This window comes from Lissotriton vulgaris, chromosome 11, assembly GCF_964263255.1.
Source record: "Lissotriton vulgaris chromosome 11, aLisVul1.2, whole genome shotgun sequence".
NCBI lineage: Eukaryota > Metazoa > Chordata > Amphibia > Caudata > Salamandridae > Lissotriton > Lissotriton vulgaris.
In genome coordinates, this window is record NC_141699.1 from 1,063,777,797 (window position 1) to 1,063,798,568 (window position 20,772).

Genomic DNA, 20,772 nt, shown 5'->3' on the forward strand with positions numbered 1-20,772 from the left:
AAAGAAAACCGAGCTAATAACAAAAAGAGATTTGGAACATTCTCAATCTAGGCAAGGTTTCCCTTTGATGATTAGCAAGGGTAATAGATTATTTATCAGCATCTCTACTTCCATTCATTATCAGATACTTCAATGTCTAAAAGCCCTTCATCTATGCAAAGCACCCCATTGTTCAGCATTAATTTCCCCTTTCCTAGAGGCTAAGCAGTAGTTGGAGTTGTGGCTCTCTCAGCTGAAAACTGGGAATGGAAAATCCATTTTTGGCTGGGCCTCAGATATCATGTTAGAGTCAGATGCTGCAGAACAAGTTTGGGTGCTAGTGATAGTAACAGGAGGAAAATCGAGTCTAGAGGAATAACAATATCACATAAAGTGCTTAAAATGTCTTCACAGTCAAAAGCCTAACTCCACGAGCCATGTATAAGAAGAGCTACCAGGTTGGGTCCCTGCCTACAGACCTGATGTTGGCCTCAGTGGTCGTCATCCAGAAAGCAAGGTAAACTAACGACGAGATGTGACTCCTATCGCCAAATCTCCCAGTTCACCACCAAAGCAAAAATTCTTGCCAAAGTATCGGCCAACTGCTTGATCCCTGTCATCTGTAAACTTGTGCACCCAGACCAATCAGGCTTTATGCCTGGCTGCAACACGGCCCTCAATCTTAGAAGACTGCATGAGGTGGTGGGAAGAATTCACACCATCCAAGAGGATGCAGCATTGCTGTCACTAGACGCCAAAATGTCTTTCAATACTATTGAGTGGCTGTCCCTATTTGCTCTATTTATTTATTTATTTTTTGCATTTGTATGGCGCACAGCTACCCAAAAAGGGTTTCCCGGCGCCGATGAATTATCGATGCACAGAAGTAGGGGAAAAAGGGGCATTATATTTTATTTCTGGAAGAGCCAGGTCTTTATGTTCTTTCTGAATCTAGCATAATTTTCTTCCTTGCGAATATGGGGGGGAAGTTTGTTCCAAAGAGAGGGCCCTAGGACAGAGAAGGATCTACCTCCCATTCTTGCTAGTTTGAATCTCGGGATCGCAAATTATGCTGTGGTCTGGGAACGCAGTTCTCTTCCCGGGATGTATGGGGTTGCTAGGGATTGCAGATACTTTGGAGCGGTGCCGGATTTGATCCTAAACATGTAGCTCAGGGCTTTGAACCTGATGCGGTTTTCTACCCTGAGCCAATGTAGGTCATTCAGATGTTTCGACACACTGGCAGTTTTTGGAATCTTGCAAAGTAATCTTGCGGCCGAGTTTTGGACCAATTGTAGCCGTTTGATGACAGCTTAATTTGAGCCCAAATAGAGAATGTTGCCGTAGTCAAGACGGGATGTGATGAGTGCGTTGACTACGGTCTTTTGAGTTGCAAGGGGCAGCATCCATAGGATTTTTTCAGCCATTTCAAGATGGTGAAACACAGGCCTACCACTTTATTTGCTTGTTGTTTCATCGATAGGGCATTGTCGATGGTGACCCCCAGATTTCTAATGTGGGTAGCAGGGGTGGGGATGATGCCTAGCTCGGAGGACCAATGAACGGAGTTCCATAGGTCTTTGTTTTTCCCCAAGAGGAGGACTTCAGTTTTGTCACCGTTTAGCTTCAGCTGGTTAGAAGACATCCTCTAATGTATGGGATTCGGCCTGTACTTTATAAGATAGGTTAGGTTACTGTACATCGCACAGACAGCCCAGGTAGAAGTCAATCAACATACTTCCTGAAAATTCTATCTAGAGAGGGGGACTAGTCAGGGTTGCCCCCTGTCGCCCCTCCTGTTTGCCCTGATATTAGAGCCTTTAGCGACATAGGTTAGACGTGACCCCATGATCAGGGGCTGAAATGGACAGATCAGCATGAGGATAAAATTTCCCTCTATGCTGACGACGGTCTTTCATATGTTGGAGCTCCATCAGCCTCAATCCATAGGATCCAACACATTTTCACAATTTTTAGTGCTCACTCAGGGTAAACTATTAATTGGACAAAACTGTGCAGTATATGCTTCAAGATCCGTTGCCAGCGGATACCCAGGGACTCTAACATCACAGTCGCCACTGAGGGATTTTGTTACCTTGGTATATATGTAACCCAACATCAGACCCAATACTATTCAATCAATCGTAAAGCCCCGCTGACGTCCTTGCTAAATGGAATATTGCTCAGGTATGGGGGACTGGGTATTTGCCTACACATCAGTAATGGGCTAACAACATGGACAGTGTGGGGTTCGCAGAGAAGGATGTATTCAAACACAGGGACTTCACAAGAAATGGGATCACAAGTGGGCTAAATGGAATGTAGAGCGTAGTGAAATATGTGTATCTCCACCAGAGGAACTGCATAGAGCTGATGTGGACATTGATCTTACTCCAACTTAGGGTGGTACAGAGACTATGTTTAAGTTGCAGGAAATGGCTATTCGTCCCTCTACCACTGTATTTCCTTACTATGTGGCCTCATGGTCGTTCACTGTACTACCACAATTGTTTAATAAAAAGAGAATTAAAAAAAGGCCTAGCTCCAACCAAAATACATAGTTTAACTCCACATGAACAATATCCTGCAGTCTGATTGTAAAGAGGACCCCGCCCCTTATGAGGGCTGTGACCCGAAACCCGTAACCTCCCCTCCCTTACCTTTTTTACCCCAGCACAACTGCAATGACCAGCTCCGACAATCTCTACCCTGGAAGAAGGCAAAAAAAAGGGTTAATTTGGCAGCCCTGGATCTGACATCATCAGAAGGGGGCGGACTGAACCGTAGCTCAGGCCAACCAGGTGACAGGAGGGAGAACAAGGGGAATGTCACAGGACCTGGGGGTGAAACCTGGAAGGAACACCCGGGAGATGCTGAGGAACAGAGCGGGACAGCGGGAGAACGCCAAAGAGAGGAAGCCCCTTTCCCCGCAACAGACCCAGAGCCCAGCGGGAGTGGGGAAAGGTGTGCCGAAGAGGAGACGCCTTTGTCAAAGGTGGAGACGGGGGACAAAGCTCCAGAGGTCTGGGGTGAAGAGTGGTGGTCACCCCGGGAGTGAAGACGTTGCGGCAACTCAGGAGGGGGAACAACCTTCATAACGCAACTTTTAGCACGCAGTGCTATTACAACGCAGACTTTAAAACGAAAACCATTACAACGCATTACACTGGGGGGCGCTCTAGGATAGGGAACAGTTTTAATTTACTATCCAACACCTTCCCTAGTGTCCACGGAGACTGGTGTTGGAATAGTAAATTAAAATATTCACTATCCAGCACCCCCCAGTGTAATGTGTTGTAATGGAATGCGTTTTAAAACTTGCGTTGTTACAGCATGCATGGTAAAAGCATGCATTGTAACAATGTACATCCCTCAGGAGAGTTGCAGCTTACTCAGTATGTGGACCGGGAGGGGAGTGAGCAAAAGGCCCATAGGGGTTCTGCGAGGCAGAGTCTAACTGGGTGGAGAAGGGGTGTGGGAAGGAAACCTAAGAACGTCTTGTTTGTTTGCTTTTGTTTTCCTTTTATTCTTTGATCGTTTTGGTTGGGATTATTTTCTATTTGTGCTCTGCTAGTCTGTGCTGCAACAGACTGCATCAGTGACAGGGGCATATAGAAAGTCTATAATGCGTGGGCTACTAAGTAAAGCAGAGAGAGATATAGTCTCTGATAAACCACACTTGTTATCTTTTCTGTGCACATTTCCCCTCTGTTCTAATCTCCCTCAGAGGACCACCATAACTAAAAGAGAGGGAAAAGAGAGCACCTAATCATCTTTGAGATTCCTATCCTACACCCAAGCTTCTCGTATAGTATTACTTACCGCTGTCTTCCTGTCTTCTTCTCCGAGATACTGGGACACCACCGAAGAGAGACGAACCCAAAGAGAAAAGGGGAGAAGAGAGGCAGACAAGAAGAATGAAGAGCTGAATACATTTTCAACCGGTTACCCACACAGAACTCTCTAACCTTTCATTTAACCCTTTCGACGCTGATGACGAGCTCAGCTCGTCATCACCCACGGGAGTCGTGTGCTGATGACGAGCTGAGCTCGTCATGCAAACAGCAAAATGGTAATTCCCAGCACACAGCGGGAAAACGCCTAGCAGCCAAGAGGTTAATAAACCTCCAAGATTGAGAAACACAACAAGCCTCCTAGATTTAATTTTCACCCATCCCTCCCACACCGATAGATCAGCAAATTAGCAGGAGTAAGACCAAAGAGACTAGCAGATTTACCAAAAACCTTCGGCTCAGGTTGTCTCACAACAGCGGTGATTGGCCTCTACATCTCAAAGTTTTCCACAAAATTCTCCATAGATGTGGAACTCTTCAGATAGATTTTTATTGCATCATGTCTCAATCTCAAGCTTCCATGCTTCTTCAGCTGGAGGCATGATATAGAAGCGGAAGCAGTGGATGCTTTTCTGCAACCATGGCAATCCATTCTAGCATATGCTTTCCATCCATCTGCCATGATTCTGAGTAACCTACTTTATTTCAGAAGGGACTTAGGGGCATATTACCAAGCAATAGCGATAATTATCGCTATTGCTTGGTTAGAGACAAATATTTACCGCAGCGCTGCGGCGATTTCTACAGCAAATAAACCTTGGTATTACCAAGGTTTAACGCAAATGCGGTAAAAATCGCGGCAAAGCATGAATATCGCTGAAAAGTCAGCGATATTCATGCATTACCGAGCTAATGCTCTTAGCCATGTTATCCACCTCCCATTGGATAACATAGCTAAGAACTGCTCAGGGGCAGGTGTTAGCTTTTGGAGATATTCCCGCTTAGCGCGAATATCTCCAAAAGTTGGTAATAGGAGATAGCGATGTTAGCGACTGTTTTCAGTCACTAACATCTTGGCACGCCCACTTTGCATCTCATTAGTGATAAATATCACTGACATGCAAAGTGGGGCCCAAGATGGTCGCTATCTCCTACTAGCTGTCGCTAACTAGTGTTAGCGGCAGCTAGGTAATAGGGAGATAATTTTATCTCCGCTTTCTTGGCTTTTAAAGCCAAAAAAGTGGAGATAAACCCCCTTGATAATATGCCCCTTAGCCTCCACAGTGTTGATAACACAACTTTTGCTCTTCCAGGTATGGTATTCTTAACTGCTAGAACACTTTAGACTTCCCAAGACTCCTCTTTTGTCTCCTTCTATTAGATTCCCCGCTCAAACTCATTAGTTGGTTCCCTAGGGCCATCTTCTTCTCACAGTTTGGAAGATTTCAGGTCATTCAGGCATATCCTGGGCTCCTTCCACTCAATCAAATTAAAAATATGTCTTGGTTAGCTGAAGTGTAGAAAGGAACATTGATCTGATGTCCGGGCTTTAGATATAGAGAAAAAAAAAAATTCTCTTCAAGGTGTTACATTCTACGTCATGAGACACACTAAAACAAATTCCTCTACCATTTTTAATCCTGCTTTCCAACATTGTTCACAATTATGTTTTGTTTCATGTCTTCGCTGTTATGAAGCTCAAATTGTTTATTTGCCACAAATAAGAGGGAGTTTGCTGCTCTGCAGAGATGATTATACTGTAGTCTTCTTACTGATTGGTGTTTGTTTCTTTAAGTCACTGGCATTCTACACCGCTAACCTAACTTTACACATTTATGTAGAAAATAGTAATGAGCTTCACATCCATGTCTCCTCTTGGCTGCCAATGACAAGGGTAACTCGTCATGGACTTTCCATTGATTTCAATGGAAATTAAAGGAGAATTCAAATAATGCCTTAGCAGTAAAGGGGTTAATAGAATTGAAACCTGTCTGTCTCTTTAGTGGGAGAGATTGCCATTATTTGCAAAGTTGTTAGCTGTCCAAGGTGAAGAGCCTGCACTGAGTATCTACCGGCATGAAAACAGGGGAAACATCCATTACAACACAGTCATTACATCACACTGCTTTTACAACGCAGCTTTTACAACACAACTACCTTTACATCGCTTGCCATTATAGCGCATGCCATTACAATACATGTCACTACAACGCATGCCATTACAACGCATACCATAACAATGCATGTCATTACAATGCACTATAAGGTAAGTAACGGAGATTTTTTAGTTTTAGGGTGGGCATGGGTTTTGGGGTGGATCGGAATAGTAATTTTACCCATACGCTAGCTAACACTTTCCCTACTGTTGCACTCACTGGAGTTGGAATAGTATTTTTTACCCCTGCACTATCCACCACGTACCCTACTGTTAAACTCACTTGAGTGGGAATAGTCATGTTCACCCCCACACTATCCAACACTTACACTACTTTTGCCCTAAAAGTATTACGAGTTGGAATGGTATGCATTGTAATGGTATGCGTTGTAATAGTAGTTTAAAAAAATTTGTTGTAATGGCATGCGTTGTAAAATTATTCGATGTAATGGTAGTTGAGATGTAAAAACTGTGTTGTAAAAGCATGTGTTGTAAATGTTTGCATTGTAACGTCATATATTCCAAATCAGTAGGCAGTGCCTCCTAGGAAGGGCCGGGTACCCCTAGTGGTACTTGCACAATGCCCTGTTGTATTGAGGCACTTTCAAAGTGAAAGAAGTAGAATTCCGCTGTACCATGCAGGCCTCCCACCCTTCTACTATTGTGCACTATTGAAAGCTCATGTAAATAAAGCTTTGCTGTTTATTATCCGGTGAACTATGTTTAGAAATCTTAGCACTTGGTACATCCAGACCAGTGCAAGGAACTAAGTAGTTGCAGTCTGTTTACAGTATATGTATAAAGAGGTCAACTTGCTCATGGTTCCTTATCTTTGTTTCTCAGACTATTGGTCCCTACAGTGTCAGTAAAACAGCTTTGAATGGCTTAACCAAGGTCCTGGCCCCAGCTTTAGCACCCATGAATATTCGTCTGAACGCCCTGGCACCTGGCCTTATCAGGACAGAATACAGCAAATGTGTAAGTATAAATGAAAAACAAGCTTTGGCATAGCCAATAGGTCTCGATTTTGGGACCTTATAAGTGTCTAGACATGCAGCCCATTATCCAGTGTGCTGCAACCGCATTTGTGATCTGGCAATATCAGGTGCGCAGAAGAATAGAAAGGCCAGTTTCAGCCAAGTGCCACCTGTGACTCGCATAATGCCAATGCAGTGACAGTCCAGATGTTCCCTTTCAGTTTCGAACACCATCACATCGAGCAGGAAAGCATGTTCATAGCATGTAGCAGGAGAGGACGGGTCAACACAAAATCTTGCAGGGTAGTTGCAAGAGGCTCCAAAGTGACTCTAGATGATTTCAGCAGAGAAAGGAGGCACATCGGGCCAGGATACCTCTAAAACAACACCCATCCCAGTTTCCACATTCATGAAGGAGGTATTACGTGCGACTCACGTAATGATGCATTGACCATCTTTGTTAAGCTTGCTGTCACTAGTCTGTGTTTCCAGGGTATGGCATAAAAAGGCCAGGGCTTGAAAACAGAGCCCCATAACGACCCATTTCGGTGCTCAGTACCGGCAGGGCACGGCCCACTTAAAGCCCTGGTAGGGAACATCTTGCTTTTAAAAGATCAGCATTGTGGTATCATGTGCTACAATCACACTAAATAGAACCACACTAAATAGAACCACACATGCCACTGCTCCCAGCAAGTTCAGCACCTGCACATAGCCAGCCACTTCCTGAATAGCCATTGTTAATGTGATTTATTCTGCAGGGCAGGCCTTTGCACCCAGGGAGTTTTCCCTTCAATTATCTGAGAAAACTTGCAGCGAGCTCAGTCGCCTATGGTTTTAATGACTGCCACCAAGGCTTGCGCAGTTCATAATGTGTCTAATGCAGCGCAATCCCCAAGCTCGCCTTGAGAGTACACAGCCAATCCTCTCGCAAGCCTGAAACTGATACTGGGCATGCGCCACAGCCTCGCGCCTGTGCTTCCTTTTAATCCCTGGAACGTGGCCTTTACAAACAGTGGATCGGCGCTTAAAGAACCCCGGAAATAAAATAACCTATTTTTACAGAGCAAGTGGGACTTCTTTGTCTGAGCTGAAAGGTACCTAACAATTATCTTAGCCCAGTTGCTCCAGAAAACGACAAATATATTTCAATTATTTTGTCACAGCTGAGACAAGAGAAACAAGCCCACACAAAAATACAAGCACGGCCGCTAAATTGAAAGCGACCATGCTGTGTTTAATTAGTAACCTGATCCACGACGCGACAAGGAATGCAGCTGCCACCCCGCGTGCTGCTGCTCGCTCCTGAGAGCAAAACGCTGTGGGAGTGAACCTTGGGAGAAGAGGTGGGACATGCACCCGCCTTTGGCAATTTGCGTGCTTTCATTATTGAAAGGCACACGCAAAGGCCAATCGAATGTGTGGGAGCAGTCAGACCCACATGGAGAAGTTTTGAGCACTTTTGAGCGCTCGCAAGAAGCCTCCCATAGAGCAGCACATGTGCGCTGCGCTCGCCCTAATGAACAGTGACTATACAGGGACTGGGCATGCAGGTTGGCATGAAGAAGAAGGTTATTAGTAAAGCAAAATTTGTAAGGGTACATATTACTGTCTTATTTTTAAATTATGTTACATTTTGTTGGCAATGAATGATTTTTCTGTAGGACTTATGATTTGTGCTTCAGGGCTAATAACAAGTGACATCTATCTGGCCATGCTTGTGGCACATGCACAACCTAGAATATATACTTTTACCCTGAAGGTGCCATCATAACTATATGCTTTGAAACCAATTAGGGTAGTGGGAATGAATGCATTAGTTTTATGTTAAACTGTTTGAGTAATTAAAATCAATATAGTAAAAAGGATAATTTACCCATTGCCTCACCACCCATGAGATTTTGAAATAGTGACAACAGGTCAGTAAGTCAACAGCAATTGATTGCTCGGTTCATATTAGTGCCATCCTCTTCCCCTTTAAAATTAGATAATCAGTTTTTCTCGTGGGGGTAGGGAGGGGAGGGGAGTACCCTTCTTAAAGTTACAACCAAAGGATGGTTTCTTAGATCATGTTCCTTATAGCCCCTGGGTCTGTTTTGGTATGTCTAATCAGTTCTGTTCGGCTATCACAGCACTTATGTATCGTACAAAGCGGCTTGAGAGCTCGCACAATTCACCTTTGAAGCAGCAGTTGATGGCACTCCTGCAGGATCTTATATTTAAAATTCGAATTATTGGCCGGAGCCACATTACCTCGGTGGAATTAAGCTCTCACAAATGCAGATCACACAAATCAGAGTCACTTCTGCTTTTTGCATTTTGTATGTTTTATCGTTTCATCGTCTGAACCAATAGTTTCTCAATGGCAGCAAACCAAACGGCAATCTCATGAGATGGATTTTTGCTCTCATTAAGCGAGTCGAGCCCAAATATGTAGGCAGGCAACCAGGGAAGTGTAGTTCTGATGCCCAGCTGCCATCTTTTTACCATTTCTTTTACCTTCACTCCCCTTACCCTACTCTATGTATCTCTCTTTGTCCCTTACTCTCCTTCCATATGTCCATCCTCACTCCCCTTCTGTCACTCCTCCTCCTTTACTTTCTTTTCCATACTGCTCTTTCCATAATTTTTAATTTCCCTTAACTCACTACCCTACCTTTAGACACCTTGGGGCAGATTTACAAGCCCCTTACACCTGTTTTGCGCTGCTGTTGCGTCACTTTTGTGACGCAGCGGCGGTGCAAAAGATGCGCCATGGGGCAGGCTATTTCCAACGTGACGCATCTGGTTCTGTCATGGCCCTGCCCGTTCTTCAGAACGTCAGCGCAGGCGTGAAATCAGCGCCGCGCAGGCGTGCCGGGTGGGCCATTACGGAACCGCTCCGTCACCAGCGCAGCCCACCCAAGGGCTATGACGGAGCGGTTCCGTCATAAGCGTGGGAGGGGTTAAAGGACGGTTGTACATCAAAGAGCCGACGTCCATCTTATATCAAGAGAGCTGAAAGCATGCACACATTCGACCACAATTGTACAACACATGGTATAGTTAGGAATTTGCATTTTAAAAACCTTTGAAATTCACTGAAAAAAACATAGGTTTAACACATGTTATAGTTAGGAATTAGCATTTAAAAAACCTTACAAATTCACTGAAAAAACCATAGGTTTCACACACGTTATAGTTAGGAAGTAGCATTTACAAAACCTTTGAAATTTACTAGAAAAAACGTGGGTTTCACACATGTTATAGTTAGCTGGACATTTCACTCATATAAAACCATTGAAATTCCCCCGTTATAGTTAGTTCAGCTAACTATAACTCGCGTGTCCGCAATGCACTGCTGATAACGTCACATATTACATCACTCATGACATGGTCAGTGACATCACTCATGACATCACTGATGACATCTCAAATGCCATCACTGATGACATCACTGATGACATCATCCTTGTGGAAGAGTGGCAGACCTTTGCTCACCCTAATATAACCTTTATTAACCACATTCAAAAATAGAAAATAACATTTTTGATACAATAGACATACTAATGCCACTTACAACACACCTATTTAGTAATTCTAAGATCTATACACACATCCACTCATTCATCAACAGACATATACAGTCACTCATAAATGTACTCATTCATCATATGTACTCATACACTGATACATCCTGATCATCCTGTTACACACCGACACTCATCCATAGAGTTACTCACACATAACTCATATGTACTAGTTTAAAACATATGTACTTACTCACAAATACACTATTAAGACAGTCATTCATTCACTAACACACCCATATATACACTCACCCACCCATACAGAAAAAAAACAAATAATAACCTATATAACTACTCACCACACACACTCGTCCACCCATACAGTCCTGCACATAAGCTGCCTTCAACACATACAAGCAGAAAGTCACTCATTCATGCATCTATGCACTATGTAAGACCTCCCAACGAAGCATACAGACACTCAAACACTCAGACACCTACTGATAATAAAACAAATAATAACCTATATAGACACTCATGTAACACTCATATAGCTACTCACCAACACATGCAGCCACTTATACAGAAAGTGAGAGACTGATACAGAAATGTATATATTTAAACATTGCTCACTAACCCATGTATTCATTAAGATATACTTAATCAGTCAGTTTACAATCTATTTTTCACCAAAAAAGCAGCCATTTATACACGTATATACCCATTTCTTCTTCCATCAACCTTGAGATATACATATATAAAACATATTTAATTTTCAGAAAAACACCCATTCACTGGATGATTTCATCAGTGATGTCATCAGTGATGTAATTTGAGATGTCATCAGTGATGTCATGAGTGATGTCACTGACCATGTCATGAGTGATGTAATATGTGACGTCATCAGCAGTGCATTGCGGGCGCGCGAGTTATAGTTAGCTGAACTAACTATAACGGGGGAATTTCAATGGTTTTATATGAATGAAATGTCCAGCTAACTATAACATGTGTGAAACCTACGTTTTTTTCAGTGAATTTCAAAGGTTTTGTAAATGCTACTTCCTAACTATACCGTGTGTAAAACCTACGTTTTTTTCAGTGATTATATATATATATATACCTTCAAAAATCTATTAGCCTGTGTATATCATTGTATGTAGATGATTTTCTGTATATGATGTGTGCTTCTTTGTATGGCAATACATATATGTATCTAGATTTGATATGATGTGAACCAAACTGAGATGTTGTACTGTACTGTTGTATGGAAAAATATGATACATCAAAACATCAATGGAAAAATAGATAGAAACACATCCCATAGAAAATGCAAACACCAGTCTGCATTAATAAAAATCAGCTACTTTTATTATAAAAAAACCAGTGAAGAGCAAACAATGCCACATTTGAATGCCATCGCAAACCTCCTTTAGCCAGAGGAAGTGGCCTTTTAAGGATACAGTGGAGCTCTGCTCCTATCTCCAGGAATAACACTGTGAGAAACCAGGGCTTTTTTCAGTGCCCCTTATTTTATTGCCCTTTTGACTGATAGATGCAGACTTTCTGACTCTGACTGTGCCATGCCTCTCATAACTATGCCCAGGATCCGTGGTCTGTGTAAATGTACATGATAATTAGGTGTAATTACAATTGGTACTGACAACCTACCTGTAAGTCCTTGTAAGTCATTATTTTAATTCCTCTCTCAATGGCAGTATCACAACTTCTTACTTGGTGCATCTTTAAAGGGATGAGCATCTGAAGAAGTATGTTGTCAAATAATTCTGATGCTAGCCTTGCCGAGGAAAGTCCCGTTTACTAAGGAACACAAATATTGGTTGCCACTTTAGTGTCCCATGCCTGAGTTTCTACTTGTCAATTTTACTCATTACTCTACAAAACACAGTATTATTCAAATGGGTTTAGGGTATGTATTAATTCATAAAAATATTATGAATCAATAATACATCATATGGTGTTTAGGTGTAAGAGAGATCATGATCACCTTCCTATGGTTAATTACTAATTAATGCACTAGGTAAGTAAAACATTATTTGGAGTGAGAACTTTCTAGTGTATAGAGTACTCTATTTGCAAATAATGTATGGTTGTGGTTGGTTTCAAAGCATACTAGTTGAACACAACACAGATTGTGCAACAACTCTAAATGCATGAATGTTTTCTGTGCTTTTCTTAAACAGCTCTGGGATGATGAAGCTGTCTTGGACACCCTTAAACCAGTGTACGGATTCAACAGGTAAACCGTTTTTACTTCTTCTGAACTCTAGTGCTACCTCACATGTCCACTCTTAGTGCCAAAGTCTATAATTACATTTTGGAGTAAAGTATACTCCAGTATTACTACTTTTTGTACTCCAAATACAATTCACTAACCTACGGCTGATATCTCGGCCTCCCCTATCTTTACTGTGCAGTGATGTCCACCCTAGAGGCTGAGATCTCCACACACATAGGTATAAGATTTTGTAGTATATGTGGGAGTGTCAGTGGAAGTTATGGGAAAATGGGATAGCAATACTCCAACATGGGTAATGAGGAAGAGGAAATTAAGGAAGGGTTCATGTAGGGACATGCTAAAAACATATACCCACACGAGTGAGAACATTGCAATTCACAAAATACACTTCTACATTTACTACAGCTGTAATAGTGTCAAAACAAGCTTAAATGTACTCCAGCCCAATAGGTCAAGAATCACGCATGACCAACTACTGGTACTGCAACAAACATGAATAGAAATCAGTAGAGGCATGGGATGAAACGAATATTTTTGAATCATTTTTTGTTTTCTGAAATGTAAGATTTTTGATCAGGAAAAGTAAACTTATAACATAGTTTTAAAAAATGACACATTTAAATTAATTAAATATTTCATTTCCCACCAACCTTAACATAAATTAAACATAAATAAAAATAGTATTTGTAAATTATTGTTTTGAAACTAGAATGTATACATAACATTTTTTTGTATTCTTTTATATTTTAATACACATTTAATTAGACGAGTTAATGTATTTTAACTCTTCGTACTATTAGTCCCAGTTGAATATTATATATTTTATTTATTTTCGTACCTTAATCACATTCTCTTCCAAATTGGATGGCTTGGTTGTCTCACAATCCTGCTCCTGATTCAAAGCCTTCCCAGCATATTCTTGTGTCTGCCCTGCTCTTGTGCAGTTTAGTCTTTTCATGGTCAAATTGGTTGACCTGAACCCTTCCACAGTAGGTATCAGGGAGCTATTTTGAGTTTTAAGTTGTTCTACTTTTTGACATTTAACAATTAAGAACTTTCCTCTCCTCTTTTGCCCTTTATATGCTTTACTCACTCAGCTGCCATTATACCGTACCTCTTTCTATATGCCTCTCCTGCTCTCCCTCCCCTGTTGCTCTTCTACCACTCATACACTTTCTGCTCATCCCTACGTCCTCTTTCTCTCTGCCATCACCTCCTCCTGCTTCCTAGCCTTTCTGGCCATCACTTTCTTGCTGTAATCATCACCAATCATCACTGCCTGGGAAAATTTATACAGATGCACTTTAGTTGAATGTGACTATTGCTACTTTTGTGGTCTATGCTGGCTGGGGAGGTAGGCAAGTTGAAATTGTTTTCAGTTGCTGTGTTTACTGCATGGGAAAGATTGCATGCTGAGTGAGAATAGGGCTGGGCAGCTCAATCCTAAACAAACATTTCTGCATTTCGGCATTTGCGAACTCATTTTCGCTAAATGGTATATATGTAGCAAATTGGAGTGCAATATAAGGAATCGCGATTCCTTATTTTGCAATTGCATTTAAGGAATCGCAAATTTTGCGATTCCTTAAATGCAATGTATGAAGCACCCAAGTTGTGCGATTTCTCATTAAGAACTCGTAAATTACCACCAACTTGAAGTTGGTGGTAATTTGCGATTCCTTTCACAAAAGCACTTTTTTGCATTTGTGTAGGTGCCATGTTGCGCACATACATGCCCTTAGGGCATGTATGTGCGCATATGCGCACACATGTGAATTTCAGGGGTGCATCAGGGTGTCCTTATGACACCCTTGCACCCATGAAATTATTCTCAATTTGTGATTCTCAAATTGCGAATCGCAAATTGAGAATAACTTCACATTCATTCCTATGGGCCTCCTGGCCCATAGCAATGAATGGGAAATTATTCCTTAATTGCGATTCGCAATTTGCTAATCGCAATTAAGGAATTTTAAGAAATCGAAAAAAATATGAGATTTTCTATACATACCAATTTGCAAATCTCAAAAAGCGATTTCTAAAAAATGGATATTTGAGATTCTCAAATCTCGATATTGATACATCTGCCCCATGGTCGCTAAACGGATTATTGCTCAGAAGTGGGGAGTGGCGGAGATACCATCTCTTGCCTCATGGTGCAGGGACATGGATGCGGCCATGATAGACGAGAGAGCGGTGTTCATCAGTTGAGGGTGCCCCCGAAAGTGGAGTAAAATCTGGGGGGCTTGGAACATATATAGGGGGGACATATGTGATCCACCGCTAGACCATGACGATGAGGATTCAGAAACGGAATAACAAGAACGACCAAGTGGACATTAAGTGGGGCTTAGATACCATCTGTGATGTAATGCAAGGGTATGGGCCTAGAGTGCTGAATGTGCCTAGGTGTGCTGCAATGTTGTATAACATACTACTAGTTTATAATGGACTTATGTATTATGCTGTAGGTGAGAAAAATAAAAATTATTTAAAAAAAAAATCGACTCCTTCTAGGAAGACTAGACCGCAAATTACCCAAAACCATGGGTCTGCTCGCTCTAACTCGCAAGTCAGGAATGCCCCCAACAACTGATAAAGTGCCTAGTGCAAAAATGCTTCTGTGATCAATGTAAAACTAATGTTAAAATCCGGTTAAATGCCCCTAACAGATTTGCTTCAGCAGTTTGTCAATAAGTTATAGCTGAATGCCAGGATGCTGGCAGCGTAGCCACGATCTGCTCTATTTACGGGCCTAATGTAGATGACCCATCTGTTCTTGATGACTGGATTATCGAATTGGCTTTGTGGCCACCTCCGATTATATTGCTTGGTGATCTAATCATAAATACAGCAAGTGGTCCATCTGATTCATTTAAAGGGCACTACGTGGGCAGGAAGCCCAGGGTCTTTCAAGCATTCCAGAAGCTTAAGAAGAGTCAGAGTTTGGTGGATATCTAGTAAGAAGTTAAAGCTCCAGATCAGGGTATACCATTTTTTCAGCCGCCCACCCCATAAGAAGACTGTCAGATTGGACACATTTTTTTCGTCTTTAGGCATCGTTAGTGAGATATAAATTGAAAATGTCCATGTGTCTTGCCGGATTATAATCCCCTGATAATTTAAATCCCTATTTTGGGCAGTAGAAGGTCTGTACAGACTTGTTCATTCGATAGGGGGCTGCTCTCCAATGATGAAAACATGTCCTCTTGTGAAAAATAAAAAATAAATTGAAAGTAGTTTCCATGTAGTAATAGTCATGCCCATTGACCGCATCCAGCTGATAATATAAGAGAGGTTTTTGTCTAATGCACTTGCTATAATGACGTATTTCAAGGCGATCTTGAATGTGGTGATATAAGAAAAAGAAGCTGAGGGAAATAATTGAATTGCCCTGGACGACACAATTTGGTGAAACAGGGTAGCAAAGATTGGTCCCTGGTTTCCAGGTTGCGCAAATAAACTACTAGATGCATTACCATTCTAACACAGCTGTCGGACATTTTGGAATAGTAAACCAAAATGTCAAAGGCCACCTAGATATAACAAAAACAAGCACTTGCTTAAGTGCATGCTGTCATCCTTGAATGGCTTTTATCTAATAGAAAATCCATTCAGACATGGACAGCTATGCAAATTGTGTGGCCTTGGGCAATTAAATTTGCCATTTTGAGCTTTTGTATCAGAGCTGAAAGGGAATGCGCGCAGCTAGAACCTCGTGTGATCTATGATTCCCGTATCGTGGGACTGTGCATCATTAATGGACTTCTGAATTCAGACTCCACAGAGTGTGTATGTATATGACCACACTTATACCGCGTGTTTGGCTTATATTATCCCAGACTTATACTAAAGCTGCTACTTATGAAGCTCAGAAACTACGTCGCTGTCCCCTTCTAATTTATTATCACGACTATTTAGGAGGACGATTTTGTTTTTAAACGTTGAGAAGATAATTCGCTGGACGAATATCTTTTGTGACTGAGAAGGAGGCAGAGTACCCCTTATCATATACTGAGTGATACTTAACAGTTGAGAACCATTGGGAAACATTTATTGCAATTGTCCTGATGAAGGCGGTCAAACATTAAATATACCGCCGAAAAGCGTCGATGCCTAAGGAGTAATACTGGAATAAGAAATTAAGGAAAATTCGAAAAAATTGTTTTGTTGGAATTTAGTCCTTTTCCTGTAGGTCCTTTTTTTATTGGAATGTTGAATTTATTTATTTCATAGTGTTCCGTCCTGTATATGTTTCCCATTTCTAACAAAATATAGTGTATGTCAATAAATTGTCTAGATCTACTTTTATTATAGTGTTTTCACTAATATTTTTTAATATTGTTTATATTGCTTCCTTGTTATAATTTGATATTGGTGATTTTATGTGTTTGTTTGTAAGAACTTGTCTTTCTACGGTAATTCGCCCAAAGGGAATTATATTTTGACTTGTGTCAATTAAATTAATTCTACAACTTCAGCAGGCAATCACAGTGTGTTTGAGGGTACTTTGATAAACAACCAGGATGCTATCTCATTATCATTGGGCCCACCACCTGTGAAGGAAAAGTCTGCGCACGTCATTGAGTAAAAGCCTAAGACAATCTCAGTAGAAATTATTTCACATACAGTTTCCAAAAGGAGTAGGGGTAATAATCTAGGGGGTCTACTTCTACTTCAACTTAGACAAGACTAAGAATTGTGTTCTAATAGACTAACCTATAGGTGGGCTGTACCCCTGGAAACCCACAATACAATAAAGAACAGTAACCTATGCGGTAGGTTAGTCATAAGCAGAATGTAAATTCAATGTTAAGTTCAAATGTAGTTATGATGAGTGCAGTAATCCATAAATCATCATATTTCAGGGAAATAATGTATTAATCTTGTGGTCCATGATGTGCTTCAAACATTGTTAAATTTCTTAGTGAGATTATATCTATAGTGACCAGCCAATATGAATTTTGCCCCATGTAGCACGCAGACCTGGGACTTTTCCAAGGCTGTGTGTATATTTTCAAGAATCCGACAAGTTAATTGCATAATAAAGTAAGATGTTCACATATGTAAATAATAGTTGAGAAAAACAGAATGAGCATTCATTACAGGTTGCATCATTAGGGCACATTTGATACATTCAATAAATAATGCATAGTAAAATGATATGCATAAATCATACTCATAACAAAAGACAAACAAAAAGGGTAAACAGAAAAACAAAAGAAATAAATATGATAGTTATATCATTTGTCTGATCATGATTCGAAAAGGAAGTTGTTATATCCTAAGTATTACATTTACATGTAATCAGCCTTGGTCCTTATAGCTTCTCAGCCAGAGTGAGAGATAGTAACAGAGTGTTGGTGTGACTGTAATGAATGGAATGCCTGGGTGCCCGTGTCGAGGAGTGGGGACAGATGGAGATGGGCTGAGCAGCTAGGCAGGCTGCTCCTGGTGGGGCTGGTGTATGTCTGGTACATGGCTAGTACCTGACCAGAGCTGGCTGGACTAAGATTGTTAATACACTGACGTGGATCTCATAAAGAAGACTTGAAATTACACTACAAGGCTACTAGTGTTTCTATGCAGGGTACAACAGAAGTCTTTTGGCTTCATGCATGCACTGCAATAGTGTCAGCAGGCAGGTTACTAAACAATTGAGCACAACACATTGGTAAGCAGACAAAAGAAGTTCTACATGATATAGTGAAGCAACAGTGCTAGTGTGCTTATGTACATGCATTCGGAACTACAATTGTTGTGTGTGACAAGCATAATTAATAAGTATTGATTCAACTCAACAGTACTTAATATGTATGGTTTGGAAATTCATTCTCAGTTTGGGACACCAGTGCCACTCTGGGAGGAACTGGTCAGGGCGGGACATATGGCAGTTGTGCACGGAAATAAACATGCAAACAGTTATTTGAATAGTGTGCCTACCGATAAGGAAAAGGTACTTATAAATAAAGGTCTTCAGAATAGGTCTCCAAGGAAATCGTACCGCTTAATTACTAAATAGAAAGTGTGAGAGAGGTCATGATAAAAAGATGAGCAGGCAGACAAGAATACCTTGATGAGAAAATTAAATCAGATTATCCAAGTAGGGTTATCTGGGGAGAGATTAGAACATAATTATTGTTAATCGTACTCCGTATGGAAGGCAATCCCATACCATCTCTAGGTCGCAAAAGGGAGCCTAGGTCCACCCTTGCCTCCGGGTTTCTGGAAATATTCTGTAGCTAATGCCCTCCTACTCAGGGATGGGGTGGTCTATCCTAGTCGGGGATGTTTGGGCTCCTTACTTGTACAATCTTATTTGACTTTCCTACCCAAACGTTTTTGTTTCTGAGGTCCTGGAATCCTTCGCTGTGTCTTACTGGAAGTCTCCTACCACCCAAGAAAACCTTAGTGTTAGAAACTTTTTAACTTCCTACGGAGTACCATGACCAACCTGCAAAGCTAATTAGCACCCAAGGTGTGTTGCTGCTGGGCTGAAGATTTATGCTTCTCCCACTCTGAGCTTTTCCACAGAAGAAAATCCAATTCAGCTGGACCTTGTGGAGAAGGTATCCACCCTTGTGAGCCCTCTTTGGCTACATCCTGCAGGCTTGATCCACTGAAGTATTCAGATCTCTGAAAAAAGACAAAATGCAAACATAGAAAATGTAGAAATCATGTGAAGGTTCCAAAAGTATCCACCCACTAAAAGAACTTCGCTGGCCATGAAAGTTGAATTTCTCGTGCTCTGAGTTTTCCCTCCCAAAACCAATGGCTTCACTGGGATGGTGTCTAACAGCTATATACCCTTATGGAGCCCTCTTGGGCTGTAGCCTGTTGATTTTCTCAGCTGAAGATTTTGGACTTCCATTTTTGTGACTAAGGAGTATATTTCAAAGGTAGTGGCAGAGCGTGGCGTTAGTCTTCTTAGCTTAACACCGAGCTCCGCCTCTTTGTAAACACAGGGCAGCACCATATTTACAACAATACAGTGCCGCTCTGCGTTACCCGCTGCACTTGCACCGGCACTAATTACAGCTGCCTAGCGCCAATGCTGACACCCTTGCACTATAGTGCAAGGGTGACTGCATTGTGGGAATGATTGTTTATGTATGTATGTATGTATTGGCATTTATATAGCGCACTACTTACCCGTAGGGTCCCAAGGCGCTTCGACCGCTGCGAAACCCTTCCTGGCTTCCCTGAGAGATGGTCCCTTAATGGGTATCTCCAGGGTGAGACCAGGCATCCCCGGCGGTCTGGTGGGGCCGTTAGTGAAGATGAGGCAAGCTAATGCCCAGAGTTGCCGAGTGTGATCGCTGATCAGAGTGGGCACCGAGGCGAGAGAATTATCGAGTCCGCTGACCCTGGTCCAGAAACCTGCCGCGCCGGGAATCGAACCCTGGTCCCGGGCCGTCCTCTGCTCTCGGGTCTGCCGCCTCTAACCAGTGAGCCACACTACTTCACTTACTTTATGTGCAGGAAGGCGTCTCTTCCTGCACATAAACAATCTTAAATGGTGATTTGTAACTTCTATGTGTGCTGCTTTGTTCAGCACACACAGAAGTTGCAACTCGTCATTTTTAAAATGTCTGTTTATGTGCAGGAAGGGGCACCTTCCTGCACATAAACAATCATGCATTGTGCGTTGCTGATTCTATATGTTCTGCACAATGCAGCACATATAGAAACAGCAAAAACGAGGAGAAATAAAGTATTTCTCCTTGGTGCGTCATGTTAAGACCAGGTTTTTTTGTTTTAATTTTGGCGCCGCCCCATATTTACGCCACCCTTGTAAATACGGGGCAGTGTCAGAATCAATGGGTCTTGCGGCATAATGTCCACCGCAACACCCATACCCAGCCCCTTTCACGCTAACTATAACACGAAAGAGTGCCTTCTTTACAATGCAGCGTTTGGCCATGTTAAGTGGCTTAACACTGCCTTGTAAATAAGACGAAGCCCGTATTGCCACGGTAACATAAAAAAGTGATCTTCCTATTGCAATGGGGGTTTGTAAATATGCCCCTAAGTTTCATGGTAAAAACTTCCACCAGGCCAGACCTGGTTCATGTATCTGAAACCTGTTCAATCAACATCT

The 20,772-nt window shown here is 41.8% G+C and overlaps 1 protein-coding gene across 3 annotated transcripts in view; it reads left to right on the forward strand.

Moving 5' to 3' along the window:
• The window catches only part of LOC147684078 (dehydrogenase/reductase SDR family member 4-like), a 90,185-nt gene that overhangs the window by 62,994 nt on the left and 6,419 nt on the right, over window positions 1-20,772 (forward strand). For all 3 annotated transcript variants that reach the window (XM_086944435.1, XM_086944433.1, XM_086944434.1), the window contains exons 7-8: window positions 6,772-6,906; window positions 12,616-12,671. In XM_086944435.1, coding sequence (XP_086800561.1) covers window positions 6,772-6,906; window positions 12,616-12,671 — 191 coding nt within the window. The remainder of the gene's footprint in view (window positions 1-6,771; window positions 6,907-12,615; window positions 12,672-20,772) is intronic.